Below are 25412 nucleotides of genomic sequence, written 5' to 3' on the forward strand. Positions count from 1 at the left end.
CTTCATCGATTCTTATGGATCGCTACGAATTTGTCGACTTTTTTTCCAACTTATGCGGCAATGATCGAATTTAGTCATAGGAGAGATAATGATTTTTATTATAATTTGTCGATAGTAGAGAGGGAAGGAGAAGAGATGGGATTAAGGCTGTGGCCCCAATTATATTAAATAATATTTAATCAAGGATGAAAATAACATTCGAATTTGATGAATAATTTCAATGTCATTTCAATTTTAAAGATAAAGATATTATCGTATGAATATTCATGGGAAAATAATATTTGAAATTTTTTCTTCGAAGATCTTTCTTTCGGGAAATCTTAAATTTAATCGTAACGCTTTGAAACTGACAATGAGATTGGAAAATTATAATTTGAAAAGATAAGGTGTTATTAATACATGGATTATTTTATCGATCATGTATCTGTAAGAATGAATTAGAACTCTCTTAATCGTCCCTTTTATTTTCTTATAGAAAAAAAAATTGATTGGTTCGTTTTAACGATTAGATTTATATTTTCTTTTCCTATTTTTTTTTTTTTGTTCTTTTCCTTTAACGAAAGTAATAAGAAACAAGGCTCAATTGTTAGAACGAATTAATAGACATCAAAATGTATATCTATCGAAACTCCAAATTCTAAACACCGTATTACGGATTTGGGAAGTTTATGGGGTAACCGAGAATCTGAAATGATTCGGATTGCCTTGGCAATTTTGCTTAACGTTCAATTCTAACATCGCCGGAAGCATGTATAGGACTGCTGGACGACTGTTTCCTCTCAACTGTACCGGTTAAAAGCCCAGCTATTACACTTTACCTAGTGCACCATACTCGCCCTAGTAGCCGCTAATGGACAAGTTTAAGTACCACACGCTATCTATAACTTCCCATTGATCCTAAGTTGTCAAATAAATTCTATTTCTAATGTCGTTATGTTGCTAGTAGGTATATACGGAAAATATTGCGAAATCCGTAAATTGTTCTTTAAATCGTCTTATCATTAATTTTAGAAAATGTATTAACAATGTGACACATATCGACATCGAATTTATACGATTTATAAATATATATATATATGTGTCTCTGTGTGTGTGTTTGAATGTGTATGAACATTTAATTCATAGATTAAATTGCGTGTTTAATGTTAAAATATTATGAGACTTAAAAAATTAATAGAAATTAATATAAGTATTTCTTATTTTTAATCACTATGATATATTGAATATTTCTATTTGTCTTCTGTTGTTGTTTTGAGTTAATGTTACCACATCTGTTAGTGTATGTGTGTATATATATATATGTATATGTATATGTATATACATATACATGCATATATGCGTAATGACAACAATAAGGATTCACTAGGACTGTTATGAAATTTAATGATTTTTTTCGAAAAAAAACGCCGAGATAAATCAATTTTGTTCTCGAGGAGGACTCGATACTTATCATAAATTCACCTATTTTGATCTAATTTTTTAAGAGGGCTAACAACCCTCTCAAAAATCTTAAATGACAATAGAAATCAAGTGGCATATCATTTGAAAGGTTTTTTTCATTCTGTTTACAGTGATGCCATTTTTGTTTTTTTTTTGTTTTTTTTTTCTTTTTTGGAGCTAACAATATCCGAGAATATGAATTTATAAATTTCTAGTTGAAAACAACTATTCAAAATGCGTATTGTCATTCTCCATACAATAATATAATCTTTTCTATGTGTCGAACATTCAGTAGTACATCCGGTTTATTTCGATAAACCGATGGTCCGTTATCTTGGATAACAAAATTGTTGGTCCACTCTTTTTACCATATAATTTGATCGGAGAGTTTTATTGAGATTTATTTGAAAGCTACATTTACCTCCACCCCTTATCCCCCTTCCCCCAAATGATCGTAATAAAAATCATTGAAAATAGTTTGAATATGCCGAAAGTGATGATTTTTTTTCAACACGACAGAACTTCCTCACAATTGCAATTCCGATATAACAATTCTTAAACCAGCATTTTTCCGATCATTGTGATCGTTCCGGCCTTGAATTTTCTTTTCTATGGGAATGTTTAAAATCCGGAATATATTCCGTCCAACCGGCTTGAATAGAAGAACTTCGGCAACGTATAGTCGAAGAATACACTGTCAAATTACACCGGATGTTCTAATACAACTGTCCGACGTAACACTCGGAATAGACTCTATTATTACCGTATAGAGCTCGGCGATACATATTTTCAACGTTTAATAAAATAAAAAATTGTTTTTCAATCTGAAACGTCGAAACGCATTTTCTTAGAAATTGTTGACTCCAAATTGGAAAAAAGAGAAAAGAAAAGAAAAGAAAAGAAATAGCATAATTCTATAGAGAATTAAAAGATTCTTTTCAAATGATACAACACTTTTATCCCATGTTATCCATTTAAGATTTTCGAGAGGGTTCTCCATCCCCTTATGAGAGTTAGCCAAAGATGGATAAATTTTTTAAGTAGCTCTCTTAATTAAACATCATAATATCCTAAATGAATTTTTCATTACCATTAATATCGACTTCTGATACATTCAAAATACAATGCAATAACAAAACGAATAGAAAAACAAGATCGTTTTCAATTATTTCTTTTAAGAAGTAAACAATTTCTAATCGATTGAATATAAAATCACAATACGAAATTATAATTCGTGTAAATAAAAACAATTTACATTAAACGAAATCCATCATTTAAACTACTAATTGCATCGATTTCATTTATTTCATCAATATTTTTATTTATTAGCACGAAATATTTTATAAAATGTATGATCAGTACATATGAATATATCGATTAATATGAATAATAAAGTATCAATATTGCATCAGGATTACATCATTTATATTACGTATTAATTTTATATTGTAAATACTGATTAAACGGTTAAAAATATTTTATCGAATAAATGATATCTCTGGTATATTTCGATCGATATTTTAAAAAAAAAAAAAAAAAAAAAAGAAACACCAATGTCCACGACAAATAGTTGGAACCTTTAGTCGGTTGTGAGTCAATGACGTTTGGTAAAGTTTAAAAGATCTCGATGTTTGCGTAAGAACGAAAGAGAGAGAGATATAGATGAATAGATAGATAGATAGAGAGAGAGAGAGAGAGAGAAAGAGAGAGAGAGAGAGAGAAAGAAAGAAAGAAAGACAAATAGTAATGTCAAACATGTTTGCGTTAGCCCTTGAAGGATGCTGCGAAAATAACGATTCATCCATCTATGCCAGCCAACAACGCTATTGTTTGTAAAAATGAAAAGAGAATCTGGCGTTGAAATAGACATTGTCTGATGATAACAATAATAATAAAAAAAAATAAATAAATAAATAAATAAATAAAAAAAAAAAAAAAAGAAAAAAAAATAAAAAAGAAATAACAATCCTGTCATACGCTACGTAAAATCAAATATCGCAATTTCGACGAATAATTCGCATAAGTTTACACTGATATTATCGTTCGGTACGTTCGTTTGAAAATTTCACCACATATTAATGGCAAATATTGATATAACTGTTAAAACACGATAGTAAATTCCGAATAATTCTCGGTCATAAGTAAATAAGAGTAAATAATTGCTTTCTATAATGATCAAAGCTCTTCGAATCCAGTAATGATAGTGAACTAATTGGAAGAAACCGTTCTATCCATTTGAATTTTTAAACGAGCTAAAACGGAAATTACATTCTCGAAGAAACGAGATATTAAAGGTAGTTCTTTCCGATCGAACGAATGAAATCTCTTTTGAAGGCTTCTATATGGAAAATAAGATTCGAAGTGGTTCAAGAATCGCTTCGGCGCAACTGTAATTCATGCAAAATTCAAACCTTCCTCCTGGCTCTATTCTCGTTCTTTTTAAGACCGTAGGAGGAACGATTCGCGATTCTACAGATTTCTTTTTGCTTCCGCCGTTAACTCGCTTCTACTGTTGGTAGAAATTTAAAATGTAGCAGGATTTTTTCTAAGAGCGAGAGAAAAAAAAAAAAAAAAAAGAAAGAAAAAAACAGACAGAGCTTTTTCTTCTAAAAACAACTTTGTTAACTTCGAAGATCGATCCGTACCAATCTTCGATTCTAATGAACTTTCTCGTATAAAAACTATAACGGCTTGTTAAAAGATTCATGTAAAAGATGTTTAAACAATTTCATTGGTTATTCACGTGAAATTTTTCGTTATTAGATTCACGTGAAATTTTTCGACGAACGAACGTTGATTCAGTCGAAATAAATCTCCTCTCTTTTACATTTAATAGCGTTAAATACATCGGTTTAATGAACGTGAAATATTAATAACTTACAATCAGCTTATTTCTAATAAGAGCAATTCAAGATGAAAGAAGATGGAGAGGAAGACCGAACCACACTGAAAAATACCCGAGGGAGAACTTCGAATAACTTTTGAAAGTACAATACTTATTCTACTTATTCTAAGAAAGAAAGAAAAAAAGAAAGAAAGAAAAAGAACTATATAACTTACCTTAGAGATCAAATAAAAGATTTTAATAAGAAAATCCCTATTGGACAGACCTTTCGAATTACTTAACCAATACAAAAATGATACGACGTATATTATACGTATTTATATATTTTGATTAGCATTTCGATGAAAAAGAAATAAAACAAAAAAAAATATATAAATAAATAAATAAAAAAAAAAAAGATGTCATGAAATTAAATAAATGTACGAATGAAAGATAAGAAGTAATAAATTCTGTTCATATCGTAAGAACCGATCGTCGAATCTGCAAACTTTGATTGCTATCGAATTTTCGCTTTGTTCTGGTCTTATTGAATAGATTCGAAAGATTTAAAAAATATTCAAAAGATTTTAATCCCAGGAGATATTCTCGCTTTCGGCATTCATCCAAGGCGTTTGTTCGTCAGATTAAGGTTGCCCGAATCCGCTTTACCGTTTGATCACCGAGACGCTAGATTCTCCTATGTAACCCGCTCGATCCAACTTATTGCATCTTGTCGACGGTACTACTCGGCGAAAACAGCTTGTGACAAGTGAGCTTATGTTAGTTTATGATGAAAGTCATGCTATGCTAAACACGAGAGCACCGGTGCAAGCATTATGCAAGAGCTCGTGTTTATTCGCACGTGCGACCTCTCCTTTAATCGGCCGAAAGCTGCTTGCTTGCTTTTCCTGCATGTCGTTATCGCTTTTTGCCCTACCCTACTCTTTGAACGGTTTTTCTTTCTTTATCTTCTTCTTTTTTCCCCCTTCTTTTTCTTTTTCATCTTTTTTCGATCTTTTTTATTTATTCATTTTTTATTTTTTAATCTTTTTTCTCCACCCTCTCTCTCCCTCTCTCTCTCTCTCTCTCTTTTTCTCCTCCTTCCTCTTCCATCTTTCCCTTTTTGGAAATTTTTTTTTCTATCTTTTTTTTTTTCCTTTTCCCGTATACGTTGCAGCCAAGCCGGTTCATATTTATGATTATAATTACGAGCGTAACGTAATGGAATTGAGCTTGTTCAGCCTATGCGAGCTATTAAAAACATTCGTTCTTCCATAGTCAGTTAGAAAATTTAATAGATAATAGAAATAAAAAGGGATAAAATTTGATTCACGAGATATTTCATACATATATCCTAAATGTTCATAGATAATCAACGATGAGCATCATAATAATGGCTCCCAGATGGTAATAACTAGCTTCAAGTTTCGCTTGAACTTAATTTCTATATGATATGGTCTTCGTTCCCTATGGAAACGAAATCTACGACTTTAAATGACTTTAAAATCTACGACTTTATTCACGAGTCATTCGAGGGTTAATGGTTAAACGAATGTTACTCACTTTCGAAATAAACCTTGTTTATCGTAAGTACTTATTCACCTTTCTACCTCTATCCGAACGAATCCATTCGGGGATTTCGATTTAAGATCTTGCTAACGGAAGTCTCGCGAATGTGTTCGATTTTGGACCGATATTCTCCAAGCGTTTTCGAAATCTCGAAAACAGCTCCCGGCTATTCCCAAGGGGAATCGACTAACTCGTACTTCCTGTCATAGGAAGAGGATATTTCTGGATCAAGGATGGACTGGTAATTTGTCGATGAATAACTGAACTGCTTTTGCAAAAAAAAAAAAAAGAAGAAAAAATTGATACCGAAAAAAAAGAAAAAGACAGGAAAGAAAGAAAAAAACGCCGACGATGGTCCATTTTTTCGAGTTATTAGAAAAGACAAAGAAAAAGAAAAAGAAAAAGAAAAAGAAAAAGAAAAAAAAAAAAGAAGAAATTAAACCAAATGATACCTCATTACTCGTAGCTGCTATAAATTATTTGACTGATCATGAAAAAGTAAACGATTTCGAAAGAGACAGATGATCCTTCGTTGTTCGAGCTATGAATAACCAAACGTAAACGAAACCGTCGAATCTCAACTAATTTAATTTTCCGAGTTCGGACGCGTTCGGAATGAAGTTTCCAGGTAGCGAACAGAACGATACCGGGATAAAAGAAAGGAAAGGCAAAATAAAAAAAAAAAAAAGAAAAAAAGAAAAAGGAAGAGAAAAAGAGAGAGAGAGAGAGAGAGAGACAGAGAGAGAGAGAGATAGAGAGAGAGAAAAAAGAAAAATCGTTCCTCCCTTACCGCGGGAGATTTTCCGTTTCCCGGTGGTCGCCGTTGGACAATTGGAATCTACAATGCAAAATAACCGCGACTCATCGAGTTTAAAACGCAGCAACGCCCCGAACCGCACTCTTTTACCGTCCTATTACCATTTTCCACTTAAGCGAGCATCCATAGGCGCGTACTTCGTAGTATCTGACCGAACGAGATAGCGATATTCGCACAGCTATTCAAGATATCGTCGCTTTAAATTCGAAATATTCGACCGAGCATGAAACGGATTTAACGAACATATGTACGCATATATAGGTACATATAATATATATATATACATATATATATGTGTGTGTGTGTGTGTGCGTGTGTGCGTGAGCGTATATGAATACATATATATGCATATATGTATCAATGTATGCATCTCTCGCAGTTACGTCTCTCAAAGTCGTAAATAATTCTTTGATTTTGATATACAATATATTCACCAACAAATACGAGGTTATCAAAATGCATACAAGCACGTACGTGCGCGCAGACGCGTATACACACATATACTAACATCTGTTAGTCCGCAAAAAAGAAATGAAAAAAGCGATATATTCTAATTGGAATTCAACGAGCACGGATTAATGTGATCCTCGTACTCGCTTTACACTAGAAGGATTGCGATTGGTTATGTAAAATAATGAAACTCACGAAAATTATACACTCTTCTATCTCGTTAAAAACACACATGTAAAAGCGCGCGAGCGTACGTATGTATGTATATACTTATCTACACATGACACATGCAGCGTGAATATGTACGTGAGTATATCTCACTCGGAGAAATTACAGGAGGAACCTCATATCGCGCCTCATAAATCCGCGGAATTATGCCCGTTCTAAATCGGAAGTTATGTTACATTAAACGTGCATAGTCGCGGAGATGAAAAAGATGGACGTCAGTTGAAAAAATTATTATAACGAATCCTCTTCGATGATTCATCATTGATAGATAGATATATAGAAATATACGATGAAACGGAACGATGAATGTTCTTTTTTTTTTTCTTTTCTTTTCTTTCCTTCTTTTTTTCTTTTTTCAAGAGAAAAAAAGTTGATAAAAAGAAGAGAAGGTATGTACCTTTAAAGAGCGAATTGTCCTTTTACAATATATAATTCATGCTTTCATAATCTCTTTACATGGACTTAATTCTATCTTACGGCATATACATACATTATTCCAACAGATATCTTCTTACACCGGTAATTTTTTATCTGGGTACTTTAAGCTCTATGAACTACAAAAAGGGAGAAAAAAGAAAGAAAGAGAGAATGAGAGAAATCATGAAAGTTCCTTTAATAAAGAAGAGCAGAATGTTAAAGCTAACGAGATTTTATTAATTTTAATAGCAACTTAACAAGATTACGATAAGTGAATGTTATACTTCGGTGAATATAATACTTCGTAACGTACAGTATTGGTCGTCAAATTCAATGAACATCACGAAACGATAGTGAGTAACGACGGAAACAGAAGCTTGTTAACTGAAATAAACGTGCAAGCTTGGTTCTAGGAAATACCAGTCATACGCCGCCTCTAATCCTTACTTTCAGGGAAATTAATTTCTAGAGAAAATCATCATTCGTGACGCTTGATTCATACGATATAGATCAAACTTAACGTTTGACACCAATAGGATTACAAATTAATCCGTAAAATCGTTACTAAAATCCATGATATGTTCGTGTTATTTTGCAGACAATTTAAAAAAAAAAAAAAAGAAAAAATATTTTTACGATCATCTACAACAATGTCGAAATGTCTTATTTCAAATATTTCAAACATATAATAAAATTTATAAGGATGATGATCATTAAAATGGCCTTAAGTCATACATACATACATTTCTCATTGTTCAATGATATTAATTGTTGCAGTACTACTTAGACAAGAAATAAATAATAAAAATTCTTCTAGATTTTTTTTTTACAACGTCAATTTCTGTAATTACTGACAAACGTGCGTTATCTTCTTTAAATAAAAAAAAAAATAATAATAATAATAATAATAAAAAACAAGAAGGAAAAGAAAAACATTGTAAAATATTGCATCGACAAATTGATTTAAGATCGAAAGAAAAAGTGTAATATAGAGAAATATCATGAATAATAAATGCACGGATGCATTATTTGAAAATAATTTGTAATTAACGGAGAAAGCGTTATAACATTATTTTTCAAGATATATTTAGCCTAAGAGAAGTATAATGTCGGGCAAGAGATCCCGGGATATTTACGATCCCAAAGGGATATAAGCGTCGGTTCAAAAAGAACGGGAGAAATAAAAATTGCGAGGAAATAAACAGCGCGAGACACGATAAGAGCTTTTGATTTAAGTGGACAACGGTCATTCGAGCAAGTCGATAAAAGTCTAGAGAACTAACGGGCCTGGAATAGCAGTCCTCACTGAGTCCTTGCTAAACTAAGCTTTACAACTTCTGATAAGTCTGTTGAAGAGAATGGGACGTGTTTGAGAGTGAAGCTGGTCTATAAACTAAGAACGTGACCGACACGTAAGAAAACACACTGAGATAATCTGGTGTTCCTTGTTGTTGCTATTGTTGTTGCCATTATTTTCTGGACTCTCAGTGTGTAACAAGAGAAACGAAACGTGCGTGAGAAATACGTCAGGGGTTGTTACAAAGCCGTTGGAAACATTGAGTCACAATAGCTTTCAGGATTCAGTTCTAGAATGCTACAAAATCTAAAAAGAGAAAGGAGAGTAAAAGAGAGAGAGAGAGAGAGAGAGAGAGAGAGAGAAAGTAAGAGAGCTTTTCTCTAAAGGTAAGCCTTAAATGCTGGCTGAGATAAATAGGATTTATATCTTTCGAAAGACAGGACGATTTACGCTACGTTATTCTCGAGAGGAGAAGAGAGGGAGAGGGAGAGAGAGAGAGAGAGAGAGAGAGAGAGAGATAAAGATAGAGAGAAGGTCGATGAAAGTCCATTTAACGACAAGCTCTGATAACCGATAAGCCGGTGGTATTACAGTGAAAAACTATTAACAAAGTTGAAAGTGCGAAGGTCTCTCACTTCAAAATCATTGACTATGATACATAGTACTTATATAGATATGTGTGTATATATATATATATATATAAATATGTATACATCAAATGCATGTATTCTAGTTTCGAAGATTATTAATTCAATCAATTTCGTTTCCAACAACTACTTATAAATATTTAAAAGATTATTATATTCTATTCAATCAAATAATAAATACGTAAAATGATTGACGAAAAATTTTAGATTGACGAAAATAATTTGTAATACAAAATGAAAGAAAAAGGAAAAGAAAGAGAAAGAAGAAATATCCCTTGGTTTTAAAAATTTATCATGATATATTAATATATCCCATCTCATCTTCGAATTCTCTTTCTCTTTTAAAGAAGAAAGGATAAAACGAAATTATTCGCCTGATGAAAGGAAAGAGATAGACAGAGAAAGAGAGACAAAGAGAGAGAGAGAGAGAGAGAGAGAGAGAGTGTGTCCCAAAGACACGCGACATCAAATGGGAAAGATTTATATTCATCTCGCGACCGAAAAATTTACGCAACGTTCGTGGATAAAAGCTTACGTGCGAAAGAGCGTATCCCGCGAAATCCGATAACGCCACGAAATGATGGAAAATGCATTCACGAAATAGGCGACCCCACTCGATTCAGTTTTTACTCTAGGAAAGTTCGCGTCTTCGTGGCTAAAGGGAATTTTGAAAGATGAAAGAAACTTCCCGAAGTGAATACGGAATGAAGAAAGAGAAAAAATAAAAATCTTCCAATTGTGGCTTATTTTCCTCTATTTAACTCGCTGTTCTATAAAATAGCACGCATTCCATTTTAAATAAACGCGTTCGCCGTGGCTTTTGGATTTTCCGCGTTTTCTAATCCTTACTTCGTGTGTTTCTTTTCATTTCTTTTCTTTTCTTTTCTTTTCTTATATTTTTTTTTTCTTTTTTTGTATCTTCTTCCCACTTTCCTCCTTCCCCATCTTGCTCCTTTTTCTTTCTTATTTTTCTAACCCTTATCATTAAACATTCGTCAAAACATTTCCTTTTCTCTTATTTTCTTGGTTTCCCTTTTTGTTTATGTTTTTCTTTGTTTTTCTTTTTTTTCTTTTTTCTTTTTTTTTTTTTTTGTTTGACTTTTTATTTTTTATTAAACTTTATCGAACGAATGAAACGGCTTTAAAGAAAAGCAATCCAATGGTTCACTCGATATTTCATAATTGAAATCGCAAAATAAATTGGTAACGGATATTCGATAGATGCTGTCGGAAAAAATTATCGATAGGCAAGTGAGATGGCATACTTTTCATCCACCATCAAACCACTCCTTCCTCTCTCTCTCTCTCTCTCTCTGTATATATATATATATATATATATATATATGTATATATATATATATATGTATATATATATATATATATATATATATGTATATATATGTATATATATCATTTACTCTCTCTATCTCTATTTCTCTTTCACTCTCTCTCTCTCTCTCTCTCATTCACTCTCTCTTTTTCTCTTTCTCTCTCACTCTTTTTCTCACACTCTGTCGCACAAAGCCGACATTTTTCCGCTCAAAAGTAAAGATAAAAGTCGAGATATCGGCAGGACTGATAAACGTTGATTCTCGATGACGAACGACGTACACAAATGGCCCATAAATCGACGTACCGATCGAATCTCATGGTTCGTATCTACGACTGTCCTGTAAAAATCTTATACACAGAGTTAAAAAATGCAGAACGCGCATTTGCTCAAAAGTGTTTTCATAGTTCTGATTTATAAGTTACACACAGTTACCCAGAGAACGAACAAAACTGAACATTGACTTAACCCTTTCATAGAGTTTTCTGTTTTTCTTTTTCTCAGTTTCTTTTTTTTTTTTCTTTCTTTCTTTTTCAGCAAATTTGCACGTAAAAACAATTTTCCGAGTTTAAAATTCTCTTCCTCCGTGCATGCTTGATAACCACTTCGCGTACTTCCAACTTCGTTACGCGTAATAAGCTCTATGTAATTTTAATCAAAGATTAAATTTTTCATTATTCTACCGACCGAACTATTTGTGCGGAAAAGGGGAACGAATGAACACGATGATGACAACGATGATGACACACTTATAAAATGGAACACGAGGAATGAATATTCATCGTTCGAACTCGGAAAGTTCTTTTCGAAAGTTATACGACGATCATTATATCTATACCCGGCAATATCGATCTAATATAGAAGATCTATCAATGTGATCCTGACTGATCCAAGATTAGAGAGACCCCCGTGAGCCATTCCATGTCACGTATATATATACGTAAGGGTTAAAGCATTGAATTTTCGATATACCTATTCCATCTATGCATGCCTCGGGTAATGATCTATTATTATCCGCAACAAGCAAGTGCTCGAGCACTTAGGTATATTAGAAATTTTCAATGTTACGTGAACTTTCTAATTTAAGATTTCAACCTTCTCGAACAAGATGATATAATACGAACCTATCGATACATATATGTATATATAATAATACCTCTTTCGCAACGTCGCTTGATTATAAAATTATAAAGTTTCAAAGTTAAATCGAAATTTCAACAACGCTATTTCCCTCTCTTTTTCTCTTTCTCTCTCTCTCTCTCTCTCTCTCTATATATATATATATATACATATTTATATATATATATATATATATAAATATATATATATATATACATATTTATATATATATATATATATAAATATATATATATATATACATATTTATATATATATATATATATCGATAAGAAAGAGCTTCGAACTTCTTCCACTGATTGGTATATATATTGGTATATACATATATGTATATATGTATATATATATATATATATATATATATATATATGTACTTAGGTATGTTCATGAAACAAGAGTTAGCACGATGAATAATTAAGTCGTAGAAGGGGTGCGGAAAGAAGGATTGCGTAATACCAGTGTTAGATGAGTGTAAGGGTGAACTGGAAAGGAAAATAATTGGCTCGCTGATCAAAAGAACGAAACGATGAAAATTTACAAACTTTGACTAACCCTCGTTCGTATCGAACGATTTTGTTTACAATACCAAAGGCCAAATGGATCTTACGTAGTCATACATCATTAATTTTATTGCTTTTTTTTATTTTCATTGATATTTGACGAACATAATTAAGCAGAATATTTTCCAATGAGAACATAGAGATTTTTTAAAAGTTCTCTTATTTTTATTTTCCTTTTGTTAATCATTGATCGATATTAATATTCGCTTTTAGAAAAACCGAGATAAAGAATTCTGCTGGTGACAGGTCAAAACAGAAAGTTTTAACTGTTACAACTGAAATACATATTTCAAAAATCATACGTTTGAAATTTCATCCGAAATGAAAATTTAATTAAAAGATAAAGAGAGAGAGACAGAGAGAAAGAGAGAGAGAGAGAGAAAGAGAGAGAGAAAGAGAGAGAGAATACAATTCTGTATTTTCGTATCATTAATTTAGATGAAATTATCTTTGACAAAACCAATTCCAATGTAATTTATACGAAAAACACATAAAGTTAACGAGAACAATTATTAACGTTTAATGAACAAATATGGAAAATCTATTTTAAATCTTGTTAATGTAACATGTATTCGGTATATAAACTATCTAGTATTTAATTTCTTTGATAGCATATCAAACCTTATCGAATCGTATAATCAATAAAGATCCATTGTTCATAGATCGTTTGTTAATTTAGTTCTAAACAATAATGTCAATTATCGTAACGTTGTCAAGCATTAAGCTTAGAAATGCTGTCCTCAGCACGAAACTAGCGCAGGTGCGTAATTGTTTGATGCTCCCATGATTATCTCAAAGACATCGGCATTGATTGCTACTCGATTAGAAATTCGAATATTATTAGACAATAATAATTCATTTTTCTTATCATTCTTTTTATCTCAATTATGTTCACATATACGTATTTATACATTTGTACATGTGCATATATATATATATATATATATATATATATATATATATATATACACATGCATTGTTATGATAAATATAAAAAAGCAAAAAATCAATAGAGAAAAAAAAAAGACGCGAATATTTCGTTCTTATAGTTCTATTTTTTTGTTACCTTTTCTTATAAAGAAATACGAGAGAAGAAGAAAGATGTCGGAAAAAAGATTAAAAAACGATTCACGCATAATGACTTTGCGATTTCCGATGAAATCTTAACGGTCGACGCTCACGTAAAAGAAAAACATTGGAATTGTGGAAAACGTGACGACGATGGTACAACGCGAATATTAATAACGTTTGGTACGTTCGTTTTACCTACTATTGCATGTTGCTTTTGCTGCTACTGTGTTTTTCTTTTTCTTGCTTTGTTTTTAACCTCCGTCCCACCACGTTATCGCGTATTTTAATGGGCAAAAGCTAACACACTTGAAAAAAAAAACTCCCTGCCCGAGTGGTTCGCCTGTAATTAAATTCCCTTTTAGGCACGACTGCTTGAAGTGTCACTTTCTTCTTACGTTGTTTATATATATATATATATTGCTTTTTCTAATTCTTTTTTATTTATTAATTTATTTCTTGATTTTCCTTTGTTCCTATTTAATATTCGAATTTCCTCGACATATGTTTGCAGCAAGACAATTCTTTTGTCAAATTAATAATAAATACATTACGGATTTAAAGGAAAAATCGTTCTTTCTTTTTTTTTTCTTTTTTTTTTCCTCTCCCTTTTTTCCTTCTTTGCGTAAAGTTCTTGATTTACTGTAATTTCTATCGTTCAAGAACGAATAAAAAAAAATACAAATGAATAGGGAAAGAACGAAAGAAATTAGGTTAAAAAAATATACGTGGAATAGTTCGTTGTATTATTGTTTACGTTGTATTATTAATTTTCAATTTCCTTCTTTTTTTTTTTTTTTTTTTTTTTTTTAGGTAATCGCAAAACTTATTTAGATCGAAAAACATACGAAATGAAAGATGAATAATGAGATACGGATGTGATTAATTATCAACGATTATGATCGAATGTATCTCTTATCAAAGGAGACCTGAGATGTGAGGTGAAATAAAAAAAGAAAAAAAAGGAAGAACAAAAAGAAAAAAGAAAATAGAAAATAGAAGAAAAAGTGAGGGAGAGGATTGCGAGATGAGTTGAGGGGAAAGAAAAACGGAGAAATGAGATTAAGGGGAAAGGATCCGAGAGACAACAAAGCTTATTGCAATTCATTCTTTTCAACGTTAGTGATACTGCAGGCTGTCGCCAAGGCCGACACCGACCGACGGAGTGCTCGAATAAAATGAAAAATGTACGATGCCTTTTCATTTGGCACCAAACAGTACACGATTCTTTTTCCAATGTTACAATTTAATTAAGAGAACGTATATAATATGCATAACTTTGTTTTGAATTTTTTAGAAATATAACGGATCAATTCGACACATAATTACGTGTCTCATTATCAAATATTTCGACCAATCAAACGTATGAAATATTTATGATATATAAATATTCCATTGGGTATTTATCTCTCTTTGAAATTGTTTAATAGAATTAACTGGTCTAACCAGAGAAGTAAGTAAGTAGTGACCAAAACGTCGTCATTGTTACGTTCAGTTTAATACAATTGGCCTGGACAGCTGCCACAGTGAGTATACCGTTCTTGCAAGATGTTCTTGAAACTTAATCAAATGAATACGTACATTACAATTACTAACTAACGTTCTAGTTTATGTCTTTAGCAAAATGTTAAAGCGCATCATTTCATTTATTTCTTTTTAATAATAAACTCGTAAGAACTTCTTTGCAAAAAAAAAAAAAAAAAAACATTTGCAAAAAAAAAAGAGAAAAAACAAAAGAGGAGCTCTGACGAAAAATTAATGGAATCAATTGAAAATTATTCCTACGTGGATGTTGGAACAAATTTTTCGAAAGAGGATCATTTGTTTTTTCCTCGTTACGCATCAAATCCCGCCCTAGTCGTCCACCTTTCTGACCCTTTAATTCGATCGAAAATAAAATCAGAAATTTTTACCATGCGCCCGTACTAAACATAAATCCTTTTCGAAAATCATCGAGGGAAAAGATCCATGTTAAAAAGGCGATAAGTCAGTAAAGGTTCTCTATGCACGAAAACACGTCGGATATAAAGCGGGCACCATGGAGTGGGCTCTCAAGATCGTAGAAGATTACTGGAAACGGTATACAGTTCGGATTTTGTACGAGGCCATAGTCGAGGTAATCAACGTTGAATCTCATAAGATATAAGGTAATACGGGCACGCCCGTATCTGACGTTGCGATGCTCTCCGCGTGATTGTGTACAATTACAAGCCACGAAGGAAGATAGCAACGTCATGAGAACCTACTTTTCCACGTTGAAACGAGACAACGATCGCTTTCGATCCCTCATCGACAACGTTTTCTTTTTTCTTCTTTTTGTTTTTTTGTTCTTTTCTTTTTTTTTTTTTTATTTTCCCTTATTCCTTTGTTTTAAATTTCACTTTAACCAAGGAATTTTCTTCTTCCTCCTCCTTTTTTCCTTTCTTTTTCTCTTTTTCCTTTTCTCTTTTACTTCATCTTCATATTATGATAATAATATTATTATAAAAAGATACGAGAAATTTAACCTTCCAATTTCATGACATTTGCAACATCAACAGCGTTCCTCCGAATTATTACATTTGAAATTACTAGTCGCTACGAGAACGATTAACGTTTAAAGCATTTAAGAAAGTTTAGCCTGTAATTTCTGACAATAAAACGGCAGAACCCAATTACTTTAATTTCTATTATTCTCACAGAAAACTTCTTCTAAAATTTAATAGGTTCCCAAGCCTTTTTAAATGAAATAACTGACTTTTATGCTATTACGAATATAAGATATCTATCAGAATTTTCCTTGAGGCTACGTATCTACTTGATAAATAGAATAAAAAATCTTAAATAGAGTCTGTCCCGTATTTATTTTTTCTACATTCTATGTGAGGCGTTTACTACATAAGATATCTGAAATTATTCAAAGGAGAATTTTTGAAAATCATAGATAGGAAGAAAAAAGTATAATGGAAATTAAATATGCTTGACAGTGAAGAAAACAAAAATTCACTGCGTTCTCTCTCTCTCTCTCTCTCTCTCTCTCTCTCATGGGAGCATAGTTTCGTGTTCTCAACTTGGAATACCTCTGATAAAGTTAACATCTCGTTCAAACTTTACCGCTGCGAGATGTTCAAAGGAAGGCAAACGACAATGTTGACGATGGAGAAGGAGGTAGAAGCGTTGCTCTATTGGGAGGATCAAGAACAAAGGATTCTATTGTCTCTTACGTAATACAGAAATGACGACGATGGTTAAGATAATAAAAATTGACCAGAAGAACATTGAATTCGAGATAAATCTAAATGTACTCATGAAAAATAAAAAAGAAATATATATATATATACATGTATACACGTGGTCTATCAGATAAATATACGACCTTCTGCTCTAACTTTGTATTTATGTGTGCTATTGTTAAAAATAGATATTCATTATTAAAACGGGAACTTTTATGAGTGCCTTGCCCAGATAGTATGGTCCTTTGTGTCTTCAGTTGACGATGTTACGCTTTTGACGTAAACGTTGAATTTCCATGCCCGTTACATTTCACGCTAACCGAACGCATCGAATAAAAACTAGGCATTAAATTTTACCACAAAATTTTGGGCCATTCGTGTTCAAAACTCATCCACATGATTCGTAAAATATATGGCGAATAAATCCATAAGTGATATACAAATTAAAGAGTGGTTTAGGATTTAAAAATGATCGTACATCAGTTTAAAGCGACCCACTTTCGGGAAAATCTGTAATCTGCTAAAATTTTTGAAAATGTAAAATGAATTCGTATTTTAATCGATAAAACTCAATTAATAATAAAAGACTGATAAATAAGAAATATTACATACAAATTTTGACAATGAGAAGGAAATAAATCAAATTTGTGGAAAAGTAGCGTGATTTAGTGTTTCGTCTTAACGACACACTTGTTTATTCATCGCAATTTATCCAGCAATTTCTTTTGAAACACGCATTGTTCAGCTTTGTCATCTCCCATACATTCCTAATCTGATTCCCTACGATTTCTTGCTCTTCCCTAAATTGAAAAATCGTCTTAAGGGAAGAAGATTCGATGATTTCGAGGGGATAAAAAAAAACGCGATGAAGCGTCTGTTAGCTATTCTGAAATCTGAATATAAGGATTGTTTCCAAAAGTGGGAGGATCGCTGGAAGAAGGTTGTAACTTCCCAAGGGGAGTACTTTGAAGGGGACATCGCCATTAATCAGATTTAGTTCTTTCTCCTGCCATAGCACAAAGAAGGATAGTTATTTGACAAATCGTATGTATATATATATATATATATATATATATATATATATATATGTATATATTGAACAAAGAAAAACTTTGCACATAATCTAAATCAGATAATATGCAAAGTTAATTTCTAGAATCAATTGTCTCATATCACTACATTTTCTTTTGTTTCCTTTTATTTGTCAAACAATTTTCATTCTTACTATATCAATATTCTCAACAATTGTTTACTATCGTTATTATATTTACTTTTCATATAATGGATATGAAAAATGTATCGTTCCTTTGAATGAAAACATCTGATAACATTTGAGAAATAAATATACTCGAATCAATACAATCGAATAGGATAGAATTTTATTGAAAGCATATTTCTAATGAAACATTGTCCTCTACCTTCACAATGATGCAACAACAAAGTACTTCTTGTCCAACTCTTGTTGCTTTACATATTGTAAAAAAATTTTCAACAACTTACAAAAAGCATTTTCTCCGTACGTATTAGCAATATGAACAACGAGTAACATTTTTGTTTTGTTTCAATTTCAAAATTATATTTATACAATATTCGCTAGAAATATTTTTCTTTGATCTTTACCAATTCAAATAAAAACGGGCAATAAGCTTTGATATTTGTTGGTGACAACACGGAAACATCAACCACCAAACAAATAAATATGAAAATATTTAATAAAAAGCGACGATTTTATCAAAATATATTGAACATTAACAAATAATTCCTCTTTGTTCTTTGGACTAAGAAGATTTTAAAAAATGATTATTTCTCGTCTGTAAGAAAGTTTGCAAGTCTCTGATCTAAACCACAAATATATGCATAAATTTCGATTATCTCTTCAAATATGTAAACGAATATTGAACTTATAGCGTGTTATCATATATAAATTACAAAAGGGAATACAGAAAATATTTGACTAGATATTCTTCTTCAGAACGAAAGGAGTATATCGTGGGAAAATTTATTAAACTTTCTTCCAGCTTTAGATTCATCTCATCGTATTAATTAAAAAATCATATTGTATATCCGTTATAGAGAGTATAAAGAGGCAAAATATATGTAAAAAAAAAAAAAAAAAAAAAAAAAAGAAAAAAATGTTCGATCGTAAAATACAATATAGTTCATAAATTTCTCAAAACTTTACTTCAATTCAGCGACTTCAGGAGATGGGCCTTCGTTAATTCTTTCTTGGTAAAAAAAAAAAAAAGAAAAAAAAAAAAAAGCTATAGAGAATTTTAAAGTTCGTTTCTTTTTTCTCTTTTTCTTTTCTTATCGTTTTACGCTCTGTTTCGTTTTCTTATGCGAGAATTATTTTTTATGTTTTCTTCTCGCAAATTATGTTTCGCTTTCTTTTTTACATAATTTACGATAAAGAAGAATTTTTTAGTGTATATATATATATATATATATATATATATATATATATATATATATATAAACAAAATTCTATTCTATTATCTCTCTCTCTTTTTTCCTCTTTCTCTCTCTCTCTTTTTTCTTAAAGCACGATTTATCCCACTTTCATCTTACTTTCCAATATCAAATGAATGTACGCTTTATAAGCTTCATCTTGTTCTTCTTTCGAATGATAAAAAGGATAAGTAAATGCGCATTATCTCTTTTTTAAACGAAAAACCATAAAAGCCGTATAATGAAAATACCATAGAAATGTAAGTTTTATTTATCTATTCTTTCAAATATGCGATTCTTCGCCGTTTTTATTTCACCCTATGATATAAAGCATTTGTATTAGATATAAAAAATTTGTACTTAATCAACACTTACAAATACATCAATGTAATGTACTTTATTATCAGCTCTCTCTCTCTCTCTCTCTCTCTCTCTCTCTGTCTCTCTTTCATACACTCAGGATCGATTAATAAATAAAACAAATCAGCTGCTTCATTACAAAGGACAGAATCATTAGATATTCCGGTTATCCCTAGTTGGCAATGAATATAAAAATTATGATACAGTAAATAGAAGAGCAACATGAAAAAAATGAATTCCTTAGATATTTATCTGTCGATAAAATGCCTTGATGTTATTTCATAATGAAATCCAATATCGAACATTTCCTATATTGTCCGATCAATATCGAAACGTTTCACTATGTAGTTGAACGTCGAACGATGAGGAGGTGATCCTAACTAAAAATGAAAATACGTGGCTTGAAAGAAGAATCAAGGCTTTCAGAAAACTCTGCTAGCTTTCACGAAAACTCGTAAAAGCTTGGACGGAAAGAACGGTAAAGGCTAATGCATGAGAATTGGCGAAAAAGAAACCGGTACTGGTTCTTCTACCCGTGTTAACTCACGTGAACTCACGTGTTCCAAGAGTCCGAACTAACGAGGATTCGTTAGGTGAATCATAGCTAATGTATGTATATACATATATGTATGTACTTACGATATATATACGCGTATGAAAGAGTGCACTTTCTTTACTAAAGACACGTGATGAGAAAATCCGTCGAATAAGTAAAGCGAATTTATATGGAAGCGAAATGTCATATTTTAAAAAGAATATAGGATAGGAATCTCTTGGGATAGTCAGAGAAAGCCAGAAGAGATCAAGAATAGCTATCTTAAGGGGACATCAAATGATACAGCGATAAAGAGAAGGAAAATGGGTATATAAGAGATCAAAAAATGACGGTGAATAAGAAGAAAGAGGAAAGGAAGACATCGGTCTTATTCTCGTTCGCATCAGTCACGTCAATAATAGTTACCTTGTTCGCCAGCTCGTACAACGGTGATCGTATGAATCGCCAAGAGTACGAGGAGGAGGGCGAGGGTGGTGTGCAGTAGATAGCGGCACATCTCCAAAACGAGAAGGGCCAGTCCCTACGTATTGTCCTTCATTCCCCCTTTAGCAAATAACGCCGAAACCAGATTAGGGCTGACCAGGGACACGGAAATTACGAGGAAGATCCGACTGTCCTCGACACACTGATACTGTATACACGTTGTTCTATGTGTATTGAGTGTATATATATATATATATATATATATAATATATATGTATGTGTATGTGTGTGTGTGTGTGTGTTTATTTCTCTCTATCTCTCGGCACAAATATCACTTAACTAACATCTGGCACTGCACATACATACACTGTCTCCGTGAGAAATCCTTTTAATTTTAATCCAAAATATCCGTCGCACAGTCGACCTCTTAAATCCACTAACTCGCTGTAATCATCAATGGCGGGATGCGAATTAGTTGGCCCCAGAGAAGTGAACATTCTGCTCGAGTTCATGCTTCTTCGTATTTCACGGCACTTCCACGGAAGACCGATGGAGACAGAAACGAATGAGCAACGAATGGATGGTGGTACCGTATGCGGGAATGATCAACGACGAACTTCGCAACGACGAGGTTGAAAGGGATGAACACCGTAGTAACCCGATACCGTGTTGTGGAACAGACGCATACGAACTGAGTGTGTTTATTAAATGGACGCACGTTAACTGGCTATAGCCTGTTAAACGTCGGCCCATTAGATCCAACGGTCTAAATATCGCTAACGATAATGTGACCTTTGAGAGTCATACTGGCCACGTGCCCCGTCACACCGATCACACCGCACACACACACGGAGGACACGGTACACCGATAGGAATGCAAACAACGTTAACATAAATATCCCAATAGCTCGTCGTTGAATTTTCTATATTTGGGATAATAACGAAACCGCGAATCATCTCGCGAATTTCAAACGTTATCGTACAACATTATCAATGAATAATCAACGTTATTATCAACAACGAGAACCAACGTGCGCCGATCATTTCTACGTCCATCCTCCAATTAAAAAATTTAATCTTCATTAAAAGCTTTGACCGGAAATAAACACGTTAATCGAATGAAAATTTATTAATAGGGAAAAATGTTCAAAAATAATTCATATCGCGAACTCGTACTTCATGAAATTTGAGAAGTTGCAAACACCCGACGAATAACACAGCTACATCACTGAAAATCCGAATGATACCGTTGAAAGAGAGAGCAACAAAAAGGGAGAGAGAGAGAGAGAGAGAGAGAGAGAGAGAGAGAGAGAGAGAGGGGGGGGAGACAGAACAGAAACAGAAACAGAGAAAGAGAGAGAGAAAGTGGGAAGGAAGTGCACTAATAAGACACTGTGAGCAAAGATAGGACCAGATAGCAGCGCGCGCGCGCACACACACACATACAGATACAAATACGCACACTCACACACCGCACAAAGTGTATCGCTGGCTGTCGTTTCTTCGTTAACCTCTTCGATGCACGTCTCCCGTCTCTGAGCGGGAAAACAAACTAAACAGACCTCTTCGAGTTTATCCAAAAGTGTACCGCACTCGATGATTCATATTAGAAAAAAAAAAAAGATGAAAATGAAGATGAAGAAGAAGAAGAAGAAGAAGAAAGAAACAAAGAGAAAAACCAAGCAGATAATTTGTTAATTTGAATTATTAAAATCACTTTGGAATTTGAAGAACACTCGTCCTTGCGTATATCAACATGAATTATATATATATCAATATATATATATATATATATATATATATATCGTATCACATCGAACAAACACCAACTAATCGACTTTCAATATTATCGATGAAGTTTCCAAATGTTTTTATACACTTTTCGATCATTCAAACTGCTCGTCCAGGTGTTAAACATGAACACCACATTATTCGAAAGAACTATCAAGAACGATACGGGTTCGAACGAATGTTTTAATCGTACTTTTCAAGTACTGTCCGTTCACTTTTCTAAATGAAGAACACTCGTCCATGCGTGAAGAAAAGTATTTTGAACGGCAGCCTTCTGATCGTCATATTGAGAAATCTCATTTCCTGAATAACGCGCAATAGGGAAAGAGAAATGAAAATAAAAACATAAGAAAAAGGAGTGAGGTAAAGATAAAAAAAACAAAAACAAAGAAACAAAAAAAAACAAAAAAAAAAGTAAAAGAAAAAGGCAATAAGACAGAGCAGAATGAGATGTAGTGCTTCGGTAAAGAAGCTCTTTGAGGAAGAGTAGTAACGGCGCCAGTGGCAGCGACAGTTTCGGCAACGTCAGCAACAACAGCAACAGCAGTAGTACTAGCAGCAGCAGCAGCACGTACCCGAGCTGCGACGATGCGAGCCGTGCGAGCCCGAATGAACGGATCGCGCGACTCACTGTGCTGCCCGATAGCAACCTCGATTCAACCCGCCGCCCTACTCTCATCTCTCTTCCACTCTACTCACTCACTCTCTCTCTCTCTTTCTCTCTCTTTCTTTCTCTTTCTCTCTTACTCGCCAAGCACACATATATGCACTCATTCTATCTTTTGCTTACTCGCACAAACACATATGCATCCACTTTCTCTCTCTCTCTCTCTCTCTTTCTCTTTTATTCTTTCTCTCTCTCTCTCCCTCTCTCCCTCTCTCTCTCACTCTCATTTTGCCTCCCTCTCACACTCATTCGTCCAGTTGCGCCGAAGCGTCGCGCCGTCGCGCTATTCCTGTCCGACCAAAACTGCTGTTTACTACTTATCTCCTCTTTTTCGACCACATCTCGATCGCCACTCCGCTCCTGCGACCACTAAACGCGTCATCCTTGCAAATCGAAGAGGGAAGGAATGACAGAGCCATTATAGTTATTTATGATTTGTTGAATATTTTTATGATTTCATGACGACATGATCGGCTTTTAATAATAACTTTAATAACTATAATTCAAAGTTGAATTCGGATACTTTTTTTTCTTTTTCTTTTTTGTTTTGCTTTTTTTTTGTCTTTTTTCTTTTTTTTTGTTTTTTTTTTTTTTGTTTAGGATATACAGGATATCCCTTTTAATTGTAATATAAAAATTTGGATATTTTTATTATCTTTCATGTTGCGCAGAATCACAATCGTTCGATATAAATTTACTTGCTTCGAAAGGGAAACTTTCGAAGATTTCACTTTGATCGTAAAATATATTTATAGAATAAAATTTGGTTTTATTTGAAAAAGATATATTTCACACATAAAACATTTCCATATAATTTTCTCTCTCTCTCTCTCTCTCTCTCTCTCTCTCTCTCTCTATCTATGTATCTATCTATCTTAGAATTATGTTACTTTGCACTGAAACGTTCTTTTGTATCGTCGAAAATAATCAAAAATTTAATAAAACATTATCTACGTGACAATATTCAAACTGAACTTTTTTTAATTATAATATATGTATGTATATATATATATATACTCTACAACCTATTACCTTTACCATTTAACGATAAAGATAAAAAAAAAAACCTTAAAAATAGAGCGCGTGAACGGTAGTCCATAAACTTCCTTCCTTTTTTATCTCACTTACATCAAAATAATGTGCAAGTTACAACTTTTTAATTTTCATGACCAGAACAGGCAGGATACACACGGTTCCATGTATATACATACGTTGGATTAAACGAGTAGAGATCGAGAGGATAAAACGGTCTGTATGCATCGAGGTTGATCCGTCTCCATGTTGGTGCACGAAACAAGGACGATCGTAATTAAAAAGTTTAGCTTGATTGGTCATCGCGCGGACTCATGGCAGTTTGTTCTCGACAAACAGAGCTCGCTGAAGTCAACTGCAACATCGGCGAGTTCGCTATCGAGCCTCGCGTACCGCAACCTTCCGGAAGTTGAAAGCACCACTTGTACGTAAAATCATTCGGCTTCCATCGGATGTGTTTGACCGATCGAATGCCTCGCGTTTGTGACGTTTGTTTGCTGGATATCTCCGATCGCTGAATAAAAAAAAAAAAAAAAAAAAAAAAAAAAAAAAAAAAAAAAAAAAGAAAAAAAGGAAAGGATTATTAATAGAATATCTTCTAACGAGTACACGTATCGTGTCGAATGAGTACAACAATTAATTATATTAAAATAGAAATGTATTTTATTTGAATATATATATATATATATATATATATATATATATATATATATATATATATAATAAATGACCGATTGCTAGTCGGAGAAGCGTAAAAGATGGGGGGGAGAGGGAAAAAAAAAGAGAAAGACAAAAAAAAGAAACGAAAGAAAAGAAGATGAGGAAGGAAATGAGGAAGGAAAGAGAAACAATATATGCTTATACGATCTGCGCGTTACGTAGAAAGAATTCTACGTTGGAACGCGTCAGTGGTCATTGTGATAGATTTCGTCGGTGTCAAAGCGGTACTTAATACTTGCTACGTGGAATGCACTGGTAAGTAGAAAATAACGATTCCCATCGGACGAGGGACATTAAGCAATGGCTAGTAGTACTATCGCTTCGAGCATGGAATACGGTAACTCTTCTCCCATTGGTCCAACCTATGGTCCGACATCAACCACGTTCAATCTTTTCGCGTGTCTTCGCCACACCGGTCG

General features: G+C 32.9%; 1 protein-coding gene across 1 annotated transcript in view; it reads right to left on the reverse strand.

Moving 5' to 3' along the window:
* The window catches only part of LOC118449500 (alkaline phosphatase), a 125832-nt gene extending 103458 nt beyond the window's left edge, over positions 1–22374 (reverse strand). Inside the window, exons 1-2 of the mRNA XM_085655536.1 lie at positions 22246–22374; positions 20766–22011 (exon numbers count right to left, since the gene is read on the reverse strand). Of these exons, the coding sequence (XP_085511662.1) occupies positions 20766–20856 (91 nt within the window). The 5' untranslated portion in view covers positions 20857–22011; positions 22246–22374. The remainder of the gene's footprint in view (positions 1–20765; positions 22012–22245) is intronic.
* Positions 22375–25412: the final 3038 nt, after the last annotated feature.

Source organism: Vespa mandarinia, chromosome 3 (genome assembly GCF_050613455.1).
Source record: "Vespa mandarinia isolate Hongniang chromosome 3, ASM5061345v1, whole genome shotgun sequence".
In the NCBI taxonomy this organism is placed as follows: Eukaryota; Metazoa; Arthropoda; class Insecta; order Hymenoptera; family Vespidae; genus Vespa; species Vespa mandarinia.